Source organism: Meles meles, chromosome 11, assembly GCF_922984935.1.
Source record: "Meles meles chromosome 11, mMelMel3.1 paternal haplotype, whole genome shotgun sequence".
Taxonomy (NCBI): domain Eukaryota; kingdom Metazoa; phylum Chordata; class Mammalia; order Carnivora; family Mustelidae; genus Meles; species Meles meles.
The window spans coordinates 16,599,464-16,613,792 of NC_060076.1; the positions used below are offsets into that span (position 1 = coordinate 16,599,464).

The following is a 14,329-nucleotide window of genomic DNA, read 5'->3' on the forward strand; positions in this document are numbered from 1 at the left end:
AACACACATCTGCAGAACCCGCACTCAAATGTGAACATAAGCACACTCATGATTGCCTGGGTACCCACAAAAACACATGGCTTCTGGCATACCCAAATCTAACACAGGTGTCGTATATGAGCAATCACATACAAACACAGGAGTAGAGAAACTATCCAAACAGCTGTGGACATCCACACCAAATGCACATATTCCCCTTGCAATAGAATCACACTGCTCCATGCAGACATGATCTCACAGACACACACACTCTTGCATACACACAGATACAGACAGCAACACATAGAGGCATGCACACAAAGACACAGATCTACTTTCACTGCCGTGTAAGACCTATAAGCACACCCAGGCATGTTCAACAACTCCAGTGATGCTCCAATCAATATATACTCTGAAACAGTCACAAACGCACTCCTGGGTTGTGGCTATGTTTTCAGTTTTGACAACCGTTATTTTCCAGATTACTTTATTGTTCTTCCTGGAGAAGGGTGTGTATTCTTCTAAGAATTCCCCTACATGACCACATTAACCTCAGTGAGACTATTTTCTCAGTGATAATATCTACTCTTTCCTGAATGTGGTCATGGGGAGTAGTACTCAACAGGAAGCAGCAGTGTGCACTTCCCACCTTGAACTATTGCATAATTCCCTGAACAAGTCAGTGTTCCATCAGTAAATACTCATTTCCTGCAGAAGCGACTCCTGTGGTTCGTGTTGCATGGTCATCCCAGCTGTTAGCCCTATGTTTCTGGGACCATTAAGAACTGCCCTCCAGGCCAACCCATTTCTTGGCATACCCTTAGCCCCGAATTGCTCATTACAGAACTGGGAATTTGGACTTGTCCCTCTCTATTAAAATAAGTGCCACTTTCAACCAAATTATTTTAATGCTTCCTTCATGACAGTCATAACCTAGTAGGTAATAACTTTTAGAGTGACATCAAGTGACAAAGTGATGGAGTGTATTTTACATATTTGCTTGAATGATAGTGCTTAAATATGGAAATTTCCAGCAAGTCTCTAACAGTCTTATTTATGATAAGGGTTTATAGAGGAAACATGAAAAATGAGAACTGGATTTTGTAAAAACAAAAATGCACCAGGCACGATTAGTTAATAAATAGAACATACTAAAGAATGGCCAGGATGTTTGTGGATATGTGTTAATCAGATTTCCTTGGGAATCAGTAACTAGACTTTAACCTTTGTAAAGAAACTGGCTTCAAGTGGAGGGGAAGGGAGGCTTCTGAGTTGAGTGGAATTTAAGTTGCATTCAGTAGAAGAGGGAAAGGTGAGCAAAGACCTTGTTCAGTTAAAACTGCCCAGACATCTTTAAGACAGCTAGCATGTAAAACATGAGGTAGTTTCCATTCCAAAAACTCAGGTGAAGAATTGCATCTTTTTCTGATCTCTCTGGGGCCCCATCTCTTTGTTCTAATTGAGTTTGATGGGGTAAGAATTGAGTTGACTTTCCATGCCATAGACTCCTGAGCTAATTTGGTGGAAGCATGCACCTGGAGGGATGTGATTTAGCACAGTATTATTCCCTCTGCGCTAAACTCCATGAGGTCAGCAGTCCTGTAAACCTCGTGCACCACTGAACCATCAGCCCCTAGCATAATGCAGGTACGTTGCAGCATTTAGTACTTGTTAACTGAACAAGTCGTGGGTCCAGTTGGGCACAGAGCCCCGTGGGAGCTTTTCCTCCCCAGGCAAAGGTTACCATTTCATGCTAGTCATTTTCTGCATCCACCGTTTCTTCTGGACTCCATGGTTTACCATCCAGCAAGGCTTTTCGGAGTCGTCTCCAGAAGATGTGCCGGCCCAGCACACTGTCTTCCCACTCCAGGTAAGTATTCCTGCTGAGAAGGCGATACAGCTCCACCTGCTGCCGCAGTAGGGACTTCTCCACCTTCTGCAGGACGATGAAGATGATGCCGGCACGACTGCTAAGAAACTGCCAGGTCTGGGCAATCTCGTACTCAAAGATGCACCACCGGCTCTGAATGAAGTGTCGGGACACCACAACGATAACCTTCCGGCTTTTGTGGAACCCTTCCTGGATGATATTGGCGGCGATGGCCACACCAGGGATAAAGTCTCTGTAGTGAAGGCAGAGCTGAAAGGGAGGCACCCCCTCCTCCAAGTTCTTTACCAGTTCATTCCTCACCCAGTCTTCATCCTGGCTTGAGTAGATAACGAAGGCATCGTAGGTGCTCTTGCCTCTGCTGTACTTTTTGCAACCAGCAAGAAGCATCAGGTGGAAATAGAACTTATACACCAAAACTGCTACCAAAGAAACCATGAGTACAGTGAACACTGACACAGTAATGATAGTCTTGCTCCTCTGACAGGTGGCATTCCTAAAACTCAGCAGGGGCATGTCCTGCATGTCTAAAGGTTTGGTACACACCATTTTTTCCACTTCCACCAAGAGCTGCCTGTGGTCCTTGACCCACTGCAGGAAATTCTGGTGTTCGCAAACACAAGCAAAGTCATTCTGAGTAAGATTTAAGGAAACTAGATTACTTGGGAAATGCTGTCGTACTTGCTCCGTGGAGGCCACTATTCGATTAAAACTGCAATCCAGAATTTGGAGAGAGAGGAGAGGCTCATAAGGGAGTATATCCAATGACAAGAGGTTGTTGTGACTCATATTTATCAACTGAAGTTTAGGAAGTGAGCCAAATGCCGTCTGGGACACCCCTTCCAGCTGACACTTAGAGAGGTCTAGAATGGTCAAGTTAGTCAGGTCTTTGAAAATATTTGGGAGAAAGTTGTCCTGAAAAGAATTGCCAGCCATTTTCAAGACTTGGAGGCTGACCAAGCCATCAAAAATGCCCCGGAAGACAACTTGGGTATGAGTATAAGAAATATCAAGGTAACGGAGGTTTCTGAGGGATAGGAATACTGAAAAGTCACTGCCCTGTTTCAAATTGGAATGCTGGAAATCTAGATATTCTAGCTGTTCTAAGCCCAAGAAGTTTGAACTCATGGTAATAATATCATTGAAGCTCAGATCTAAATGCTTCAGTCTGGTTGCCCCCAAGTCAGAGTAAGAACAGCAACCCTTGAAACTCAGGTGATTTCTACTGAGATCTAGAAACTCAAGGCTTTCCAGCTTCATCTCAGTAAAAGTGCTCACGCCTTTGTTGGCAGTGAAAACAAACTCCTTGAGAGAGTCCAGCTCCCATTTGGGAAATTCTTCAAATTCACAGTTAACCATTTCCAGCCGTTGCCATCTGAGATTTTTAGGAAGGTGTCGTGGTCTGTTTAAAAACAGATGCATCAGAGAAATTGTAGAAACGTTTGCCAAACAATTAAATAAGTCAGTGATATCCTCTGAGAACTCATTAAAGAATGCTATGCGGAATTTTTCAATGGTCAAATTGCACAGTCCCTCCAGGAGATATTTGTCAAAGCTTTCCAAGTTCCTTTCATTTTTAAATTCTCCCAGAACCAAGTGATGGATCTTTAAACCAGCCAGACCTTGAATACAAGTTTTCATTACATCTGTACTATTAAAATTACTTCTCAAAGTCAGTTCATGGAGTTTAATTTCTTTAAAGGCACCTGGCTGGATAAAGGATAAAGGGTTCAAGGACAAGTCTAAAGAAAGGTTGAGTAGAGGCATTTGATGTAGAACCTGCAAGTCACTATGATAAATATCTTTGATGTTGTTATTGGAAAGATCCAAGTACTCCAGGTTGGTCAGGTTACAAAAATATTCAGGTAACTTGAAGGAGCAGATAAGATTGTGAGCCACGTTAAGCTCCTTCAAGTTTTTGAGATGTCCAATGGGTAGGTCCTTTAGAGACCGTAGGTTTGTCTCCACGGCCACCAGAGTCTGTAAACTTGAAAGTCCAGAAAAGGCCTCTGTGGAAAACTTCTGGATAGGGTTTCCTGTCAATATCAAGATGGAGAGGTGGTTTAGGCCCTGATATGCATAATTTTCGATGGTCTCAATTTCACACCTACAGGGAAAAGAGATACAGATTATATAATATTTCTGCTAAATTAAAAGTCAAAAAGGAATAACCATACCAATCTCCTAGCTCTTCACAGAGATGTGACATGACATATGAATATTCATTGACAGAGACATGAAGCAGGACAGATGATGACATGAGCAAGTAAGAAGCTTCACAGATTCAGTATGACCGTACTGGACACAATGACACTCTTTTTGTCATACTAGGCACACATGCTAAGCAGAGGCAGGAGACCCCTCAGAAGGAAATCAATTAAAGATCAATAATTGGGACACATGAAGACTGTATGGCTGATAGAGTATGTAACTGCCTTGGGTTAACTTCAGCCATTTCCTGCCACATGTAATTGTGATTATCCCTCAGATTGGTACAGATGATGAAGATAGCCTAAACAAGATGGGATTGGGAGGGAGACAAACCATAAATGACTCTTAATCTCACAAAACAAACTGGGGGTTCCTGGGGGGAGGTGGGATTGGGAGAGGGGGAGCGGGCTATGGACATTGGGGAGGGGAGATGAACCATAAGAGACTATGGACTCTGAAAAACAACCTGAGGGTTTTGAAGGGTCAGGGGTGGGAGGTTGGGGCAACCTGAGGGTTTTGAAGGGTCAAGGGTGGGAGGTTGGGGGAACAGGTGGTGGGTAATGGGGAGGGCACGTTTTGCATGGAGCACTGGGTGTTGTGCAAAAAGAATGAATACTGTTACGCTGAAAAAATAAATAAAATGGAAAAAATAAAAATAAAAAAAAAGTAAGATAGCCATTAGCTCTTAGGCATGGTAAATGACTGATAAATGTCCATTTCAAGGATATAAAAAAATTACACACAAGGTCACAGATACCCTCAAGGTTTATGCAAAGCTCTCCATATATATTAGCTCTATATTTGTAGTTGTAGTTATCATAGGTAAATGTTAGCAACAGTTGGGAGGAGTGAGTTCAGTGGAAGAAAAGGAACGTGTACTCTGAAACCTTAGGTTAAAGAAATGGACCTAGACAAGGGAGATCAAAGCAGGCCTCTCTGAGAGCACATCAGTTGAAATCTGAAGGATGAGTAGGAATTACCAAGAAAAGAAAGTGAGCTGAAGAGCCGATACAAGAGCCCTGAGGTAGGTGACAGCCATGATGCACGGAGGAACCATGAGGAACCATGAGAAACTTCTATGTCTGGTGTACAGAATGGGGTGGAGGGTGTGTGAGATGACGTTGTGGAGGGGTCCAAGATGAGGTTGTGGAGAAAGAAGGATACAAAGCAGAGGCTTACCGACTGGAAAAGCATTTTGAATTTTGTCCCAAGAGAAATGGCAGCTGTGCACTATACAATGTTCACGGAAGTGTCATAGAGACAAGGCTCTTACCCAGCCAACAAATGGCAAGCCACTTGCTAGCACTATAGATTCATGCCAGTTAGCATTGGCAAATGAGCTATTTCCTAGTCCAATCTGATTTACAATTTCTCTACTTGTCCTATCCCCTCCATGAGGGTCAGAGGTAATAAAAGCATTTTGGCCCAAACTTTTATTGACTGGCAGCTTGATAGAGGGTGGTGGGTGTCACAGGTAGAACACTGGAAAAGGGGGCAAGACATCTCAGTTCTGGTGTGTCCGTGATCTTCTCATACCTCTGTGGATCTCAGTTATCTCCTTTCTAAATGAGGGAGCTAAACTTGATTATTTCTCACGTTGCTTTCCAGTCTAGGATTTTATAACCTGTAATCTTATGTATTAGGCAAGACTGGAGGAGTCTTGCTGTGTCTCTGTCCCATCAGAGGGAGCTCATCACTTTGGAGGAGCAGAGCATGAAAATGAAGAGAACATTTAACTTTGGAAGCAGGAGAGGCAAATATGGATCTCTGCTGCCAACAAACTCCAAAAAATGTAGAGCGCGAATGTAGATAAATTACCAAAACTCTCTGAGCCTCATTTTCTTCATCTAAAAAAGAAAACAAATATGTCAATATGTTTCCGTAGGAATGAAAGACTGTCTAGGGGACTAGCTGAGTTACTATATGTGAACATTGTGAAGGAATACAAAAAGGTAAGGGATATCTTTGGTACTATGTTTGTTCCTGTCTGAAGCCAGGATCTCCTCCAGGCTAACAGAGGGGGACATGTCCTCTCTCCAGGCACATCGTTAAGGCCTCTGAGGGAAGTTTCTTATGTAGGTGTGGATCAAAGATGAATTATAAGGGATATTGTTTGATGAGAAACTACTTCTTGTTTTAAAAAGGGTAAGGGATGATTTGTCTATCTTAATTATAGTCCTTGACAAAGTTCTTACTCAAAAAACTGAAATTTAGAAACTAATGAAGTGCTATAATAATATTTTTATTCTTAAAAACTCTGTAAGGTTCTTAATACATATACATGCTAATATTCATTATCACATTTATCCCTGTGGGGTAAGTTTCACCCTTTCTGCTTGACAGATATGAGAACTGACACTCAGAGAGATGAATTCACATGCCTCAGTCCACATAGATGTAAATGGTAGAGGAGGGCCCAGCTTGGGTCTTCTGACCCCCACAGAGCTCTATGCTCTATCCCACTGGCTTTAAAATGCTCCGTTCCTCTGGGCGCCTGAGTGGCTCAGTGGGTTAAAGCCTCTGCCTTCAGCTCAGGTCATGATTCCAGGGTCCTGGGATCGAGCCCGGCATTGGGCTCTCTGCTCAGCAGGGAGCCTGCTTCCTCCTCTCTCTCTGCCTGCCTCTCTGCCTACTTGTGATTTCTGTCTGTCAAATAAATAATAAAAAAAAAATGCTCCATTCCTCCTTTGTTATATACTCTGTCAGTTTCCACATTAGAGTATAAGACATCAAATGCCCACTCTTCTTTCTACAGAAATATCCACTATAAAGAGGATTTTCATGCTATGATCTTAGAATTTAATAAATGTTTCTATAATAAAAAGCCATATATAAAATGCTTCTGCATTTCCCACAAACTCTTATAGAGAATATTATTCATTATCTAGTACATTTTATTAAAATATGGGCCTAATGATGATAATAGTTTTAGGATTCAATTACCCCACAAAATAATGATAATACTTTCACCTGCCCTAATAAATGATAAATTTCCCTGCATCAGAAAAGAAAATCTTAGTCACTGTTCTTTCTCACAATAGATATTTTCCTTTGATCTTGTCATCATCCTCCTTGGATTACTTGTATCTTCTTATTTCCCTATCCGCTATCCCACTTTCAATATTCTAGACATATTTGAATCCCACTCAGTTCACGACATCTATCTTCATTACCCACTGCAGAGAAGCCCCCTTTTCTGAACAACACAATATGTTGCCTCTAGTTTGTACACAGCTTATCACTTAACTGTTCTATATTGCCATCCCTATCTCAGGTTCAAAATCCAGAATCAGAATTAAGAAACATTTATTGCATGCCCACTATATGATTCGCACCATGCTCAGGATTGTAACAGGTTACTTCTTTCAGGTGTGTATGCCCACCTTAATAGCTTAATAGCTGAAGTGTATAGATCAACATACTTTTGTTTCCTAGCAGACTGTATAATATATAGGAAGTAGTTAGTAATCATCTGTTAGTGAAAGAGTTTGAGTCCATTTTCTCCCTTGACTTAAACTATATCAAAAAGTAGAACTGTCCTTAAAAACTTTTTCATCTAGCTGCTCATTTCACAGATAAGGCAGTGAGATCAGGAGAAGGGAGGTGGCTCACCTGAAGTTATACAGCAAGTAAGATATCTGTTGAATGAATAAGTGAATAAAGATGAGACTCCTGACATAAGAATGAAGTGATGAGCATTTTACCTTGGGCAATGTGTAAAGTCTCATTCATTACCTGGATAAATCCAACACCTGTAGTTCTGGGAAGTTGGAGAAGCTATGGTTGCCTAAATGCCTCAGGGGATTAAAGCTCAGGTCCAGTTTCTTGGTTGATGTAGGAATGTTGTTGGGAATTTTGTTGAGATTCAGCTCCATGCATTTGTAAGTAATGTTGGGAACCACCTGCAATGATCACATATTAGATACAGTGTCTGAATTCATGCAACTTAACTGCCTTTTCCACTCTCCTCTCCTAGGCCAGAATCCATCCATTTTCTGATCATCCAACCATCCACCCATCTATCATCCAGTCATTCACCTGTCCATCCACCCATCTGTCATCCAATCATCCATCCATCATCCAGTCCATCCATATATCCATCCATCCACCCATCCAGTCATTCATCCGTTCACTCACTTTATACTTCTAAAATCTCTTACACCAGCTTTGGAAGGGGGAGCACTACTATGTCCCTGGTTTTCTAACTTCTACGATCATGATGACAGCATTTAGAGGGAGTCAATGGAATGAAGTAGCAAAGAGCTGAGGCTTTGGAGTCAAAAGCTCTGGATTTCACCCAGTTCCTCCATGTGATTTGGGGCAGTGTTTTCCCCTAAGAACCCCACAGTTGTATACAGCCCTGGGGAGACTACCAGTTAAGTGTCCACATCTCATAATCATAGCTCAATTTTTGCCATTGGCATTTTCTCCCTTGACTCATTGATCTTTGAGAAGGTGATACAGAAATGGGGAAAAGTTTTTAGGATGTGTGGATTCCAATGGTGAAACCTAGTAAACAAAGTCCAGTTGTTTATGCTCCTTTGGTTCATGTGCTCGTTTCCATCAGACTTTCCCAAATTCTTTGTAAGCGTTTATTCTCTAACCTCACATTTAATTTATGAATTCTCTGATTTCTTCAACAAAATTTCTTCCTTAAGCTAGCTAATTTTGGTTTTGTGTTTAAAACCAAGGGGCACCTGAGTGGCTCAGTGGGTTAAAGCCTCTGCCTTCGGCTCGGGTGATGATCCCAGGGTCCTGGGATCGAGCCTCACATTGGGCTCTCTTCTTGGCAGGGAGCCTGCTTCTCCTTCTTTCTCTGCCTGCCTTTCTGCCTACTTGTGATCTCTGTCTGTCAAATAAATAAATAAAATCTTTAAAAATTTAAAAAAAAACAATAGAATCTGTTAAAAGGATTAAATGAAATAAGGTATTTAAAGAGATTATCTCAAGGCCTATTAAAGTGAAAATGATCAATAAATGTTAACATTTATTATTAGCAGTTATTATTAATCCCCTACCACATGTGGGCATATTTATTTCTTATATGTTATATACTTTAATCATCAAATAAATCTTTTAAAGAAGAATTCAGAGAGAAGAAGTAATATGCATAAAGTATCACAGGTCACATGCGCACCTCTTTGCTTCATTGACAATGTCTCCTGAAATTCTGTCCCTTGTAGGAGCCTCCCAGACCATACTGATACTGTACAATTGCAGATGGTAACAGACTTCCTTCTGTTCTTTTTTTTTTTTTTAGATTTATTTATTTGACATAGAGAGAAATCACAAGTAGACAGAGAGACAAGTAGAGAGAGATGGGGAAGCAGACTCTCAGCTGAGTGGAGAACCCGATGTGAGGCTCAATCCCAGGACCCTGAGATCATGACCTGAGCCGAAGGCAGAGGCTTAAACAACTGAGCCACCCAGGTGCCCCCAGGCTTCCTTTCTTTACTCTCTCCATCTACCTCCACACAGTGCATCACCATCTATTATAAATAATCTGTGTGATTTTTCCATGTGTGTTATTCATTTCCCTCATTAGGTTGTAAGCTTTGATTTTCTTGCTCTCTGCTATGGTCCAGCACTCAGAATTTGACCTGGAAAATGGTTAATGCTTACTATTTATTGAATAAATGAATTAATGATGGAATGAAGGTTTGCTTAAATCTTCAAATTGTAGCCATTTTCTCTAAGTGCTGTGGACAGTGCCATGACCCATGTGATATGGCTCCAGACATCAGTGATCTCACAATCAGAGAAGAGTTGAGGTAGGAACAGGACTCACATTACTGAAAAGGACCATAAACCAGGCCTGGACAATAACTTCCTCTAGCTCATAAATGGTAGAGATCAATTCCAGATGCAGGGATTATAGATGGATTCTGAGAAAGAGGATTTCAAGGTGAGTCTTAAAGGATGAGTAAGATTCAGATACGTGGAAAGAGGAAGAGGGAGAGAACAGTGTAAGCATGAAGAGACGGAAACTAACTCAGAGCAGCTGGTACAAAGTAGGAGTGGTGAAACCTAAGTTCCTGGAGAAGCCAGAGCCTTGTGGCAATACTTTCAGTCATACAACATGTGAAAGTTGAGCACCTACAATGTGCTAGGTGCTGGGTTAGTGTAAGCCTTGGCAGTTGGCTTTTCTTGTAATGCAACTGCCTGATTTAAGCTTTGACAAGGGAGGCATCCACTTCAAAGAGGGCTATCTCCAAGAAACACAATGCCAGCTACATGACTAGATAAAGAGCCAGGCCACTTCTCCTCACTTGGCCTTCTTCCTGCCCCCTCTTTCCACCACCCCTTCCTCAATCCTTGCTCTTATGTTTTAAATTCACCAATAAAGAGGGAGCCAGGGAAACCCTAGTCCCCCCTCCTTAACCCCAATAACAACAGAACTTCACATGCTTGAGAGCTTTTTCTCTTTAACCTCAGTGTTGCTGGGTGGCCCTACTTGTGCTGTGTCATTTCCAGGTCTCAGAGTAATAAACTTCTTTTTTTTTTTCAAAATTTCCTGATGATCATCTCTGAAGGGTATCTTACAATCATAAAGAACCACAGGGGCTGGTCCAGCCACAACATGGGTTACTGATAGGCTGAGACCAGAACAAAACACTGGGATAGAGGTAAATAAAAATCAGCAATGGTGTTGTTCACTTATAGATCCCATTTCAAAGGGAAGGACGAACAATGAACAAACACAAAAAAATGTATAATAATATGCTATAAAAAATAAAACATCTAGAGATTAGAGGGAAATATGAGGGTTGGCAAGTTCTACATGAGGTGATCAAGGAATACTTCCAAAAGGAGGTGACATTTAGGCAGAAATATAAATGAAGTGAGGAATTTATCACTTCTCTGCCTTTTAGCTAAGATCAAATGTGAAGTGAGGGATTAAGTCATGAAGAAATCTAAGACCGCACTGCCCAACACGGTGGCCTCTAGCTACACATGGCTATTGAGCATGAGACATTTAGTCCAAGCTGAGAGACAGGGAAACTGTAAAATACATACTAAATCGCAAACACTTAGTACCAAAGAAAGAATGTGAAGTATTTTATTAATAGTTTAGGGGTGCCTGGGTGGCTCAGGTCATGATCTCGGGGTCCTGGGATCGAGTCCCGCATTGGGCTCTCTGCTCGGCAGGGAGCCTGCTTCCCTCTCACTCTCTCTGCCTGCCTCTCTGCCTACTTGTGATCTCTCTCTGTCAAATAAATAAATAAAATCTTTAAAAAAATAGTTTAGTATATATTACATTTTCAAATAATATTTTGAATATACTGGGTTAAATAAAAATATTATTAAAATTAAATTTACCAATTTTTAATTTTTCAATGTGATTACCAGGAAATTTAAAGCTACATTTAACTGATGAATCACTGAACACTACATCAGAAAATAATGATGTACTATATGTTGGCTAATTGAATTTAAATTTAAAAAAAAAACTTATAAAGACATTAGAATGGGGGCACCTGGGTGGCTCATTCAGTTAAGTGACTGGCTCTTAATTTGGCTTGGGTTTTCATCTCAGGGTTGTGAGATCAAGCCCCCTGACAGGTTCTACACTCAGCACAGTCTGCTTGGGATTCTCTCCCTTTCCCTCTGCCCCTCTCCCTCCACTCACACACAGGCATGCTCTCTCTTTTTCTTTCTCTAGGGAATAGTAAGTAAATACAATAACAATTATTAACTTCCAGAAATAAATAAATAAATAAACAAACAAACAGCTAAAATTTAGGTAAGTAAAAATTTGGCTAAATTTAGTTACATTTATTATTTAAATTTAAATGAGATCATATGACCTACATGGTATTACCTTTGGGCAGCACTGATCTAGGAGGAAAGCATTTTCGCCAGAGGAAATAGTTAGTGCCAAGGCCCTTAGGTAGCAAACTGTCCTAATAGCACGCAGAAGTTATAACAAGCTGTTAAGAGGGCAGTTTGTTAGAACTGAACCTTGGACAAAACAACAACAAATAAAGAACAAACAAAAATGTACAGAATGAATTAGAGTGGAAAGGAGACCAGGAAGCAGGAGACCAGTAACTGTTCTAGAATCAAGGCAAGGGAGACTGAGGACCTGCCCTAGGATGACACTAAGTGGATGGGCAGGGTTGGACAGGTTTTGGAGACTGAGAATATGGGGCATGAGGGAAGGGAAAGTGTGATTTTATCTGGGGGTGACTGATTAGAGGATCCATTCCCATTAACCTAACAGCAGGATGGACACAGAGAAGACAATGAGCAAAGCTCTGGGCAGAAAGTTGGAGGAAGGGAGGACTTTGAGATGACAAATTCATCTTTGTTATATATTAAAGTATATTATTTCACCAATGCTACCGTTCTCAGGACTCTGGCTGATTATGCTTTTCCTGAGTTTCTGACCCTGCCACACACTAAATCTTAGGACATTCCCCCAGTTTTTGGGTTCTACCGTGGGTTTCCCAAGCACTTGCGAAGTCTACACAGGGGAAAACAAAAGAGATCCATCATGAATGAGATTACGCAAAAGTTAGTTGGTGTTTCACAAAGAAAGAAACCATTACATTAGCTGTCATTTTACATGGTTCTCTCTCTCTCTCTTTTCCCCCTTCTCTGTTTGTCTCTTTCTCTCCGTCTTTTTTTTCTTTATTTTTCTCTCTCCACTTTTCTTTTCCACTTTCATTTCTTTTCATCCTTTGATGAAAAGGCTAGATCTAAAAGTCTGAACTCCACTTAGAAATTTCTCCCTATTAAGAGACAAAAAGCAAAACAAAACAAAACAAAACAAAACACCTTCCTGAGATTGAAAGGCGCAAAATGAGTGCCTGAAGCTAAGAGTACAATCCACCAGCAGAAAGAAATGACAAGAAGCAGACCTCTTACAACTCTCTACTGAAGTAGGTATTATTATAAGACTGCTATGGATGTAAAAACTGGCTTCAGAGAGGTTTAATAACTTCTTCAAGGTCACACAGCCCAGAAATCAAAGAACAGTGATTTTAAGCAGATCTATCTGATGTAAAGCCCCTACTAGCCCTTCAAGTCCTAAATGGGCTATGAGCCCAGGGGCTGCCTGTTGGTGAGATATAACCATGAACTCTTCAGTCCCTGTGGCTTTTCAAATCCTTCATGTAATTTGACTCCTTGTTGCAAATGAAACTAGCCAGCTAGGAGGGAGCCACAGTGGGAAGTTCGCGGCAGAGAGCAGTTTTTCAGAAGCAAGGCAAATCTCCCAGGAGAAGAACTGACTCAGAGCCACATACCTGCACACAAGGCTTCCAGCTCTCGGGTCTCAGGCAGGAGAGGAACGCCATGGCTGGGATCAGCATCCCAGCCAGGTGGGTAGGAGACATCATTCTGGCATTTTCTGTGCCCAGAAGTGGCTCTGTGAAACATGACACGTTGTATCTGCCTGCTGGGGTGGTCACTGCGGCACTGCCGCCTTCTCTCTGCCCCGCTGGGTGCCCCAGGATGATTAAGATATTCAGAGCGGTGCTGCTGCTGCGTTCGGGGCAAGAGGAAGTGAGAGTGGCAACCTTAGCATTCTGGGCTTTTGTTTCTCTAATATTTATGTCCCCAGTCACAGGAGAGGAAGTTACAAGAAGAAGAACAAAACGTCTGCAGATCAGTGGTCCAAGTAAGAGTTAAGAGGAAGTTGGCTTTGATCCCGGGAAGTCATCTGACCTCCCGGTTAGTGAACTTGGGAAAACAGTCAGACCGGTCGAACAGCCTGTGCAACAATCCAGGATGGTGGCTTTCCAATTTCGTTTTAGTAGTGGAAACTCGCCCTGTGTATTAGTTTCCTGGGGCCACCATGACAAATTACCACAGGCTGGGTGCCTTCAAGGACAGACATTTATTTGCTTATGAAGTCCTGGAGGCTGGGAGGCTGAGACCAAGGTGTCAGTGGGCTTGATTGTTCTTAGGCTCTCCCCTTGGCTTGCAGGTGGCTGTCTTCACTTGGTCTCTCCCCCTTGTGCATCTGTGCCCTAATTTCCCCTTTTTGGATGGACACCAGCCATTTTGGATTAGGACCTACCTGTAAGACTTAATTTTACCTGAACTACTTTTTTAAAGGTCCAATCCCAAAACACAGTCATGTTCTGAAATACTGGAAGACTTCAGTAGGGATTTTGAGGAGAATATAATTCAGCCCATAGTAATGTCCACTCTTGTGAAATCCTATGAAGAAACTCATGTTTCTGAAACTGATTGAAAGCGCAGCTCTATTGAACCATCATTTGAAAAGCACAGGGATATTGG

General features: G+C 41.7%; 1 protein-coding gene across 3 annotated transcripts; it reads right to left on the reverse strand.

Annotated features, from left to right (window-relative positions):
* Positions 1-345: 345 nt before the first annotated feature.
* Positions 346-13,662, reverse strand: TLR4 (toll like receptor 4). 3 transcript variants are annotated; one of them, XM_046023833.1, is made up of 3 exons: positions 13,330-13,662; positions 7,814-7,980; positions 346-3,974 (listed from the first exon to the last, which is right to left on the reverse strand). In XM_046023833.1, exons 1-3 carry the CDS (start codon positions 13,420-13,422, stop codon positions 1,733-1,735), a joined length of 2,502 nt encoding a protein of 833 aa, XP_045879789.1. In that variant the 5' UTR covers positions 13,423-13,662; the 3' UTR covers positions 346-1,732. The 3 variants fall into 3 exon arrangements, with proteins under 3 accessions (XP_045879789.1, XP_045879790.1, XP_045879791.1); XM_046023834.1 differs by lacking the exon at positions 13,330-13,662 and having other exon boundaries at positions 346-3,903; positions 7,814-7,924; XM_046023835.1 differs by lacking the exons at positions 7,814-7,980; positions 13,330-13,662 and adding an exon at positions 7,691-7,698.
* Positions 13,663-14,329: the final 667 nt, after the last annotated feature.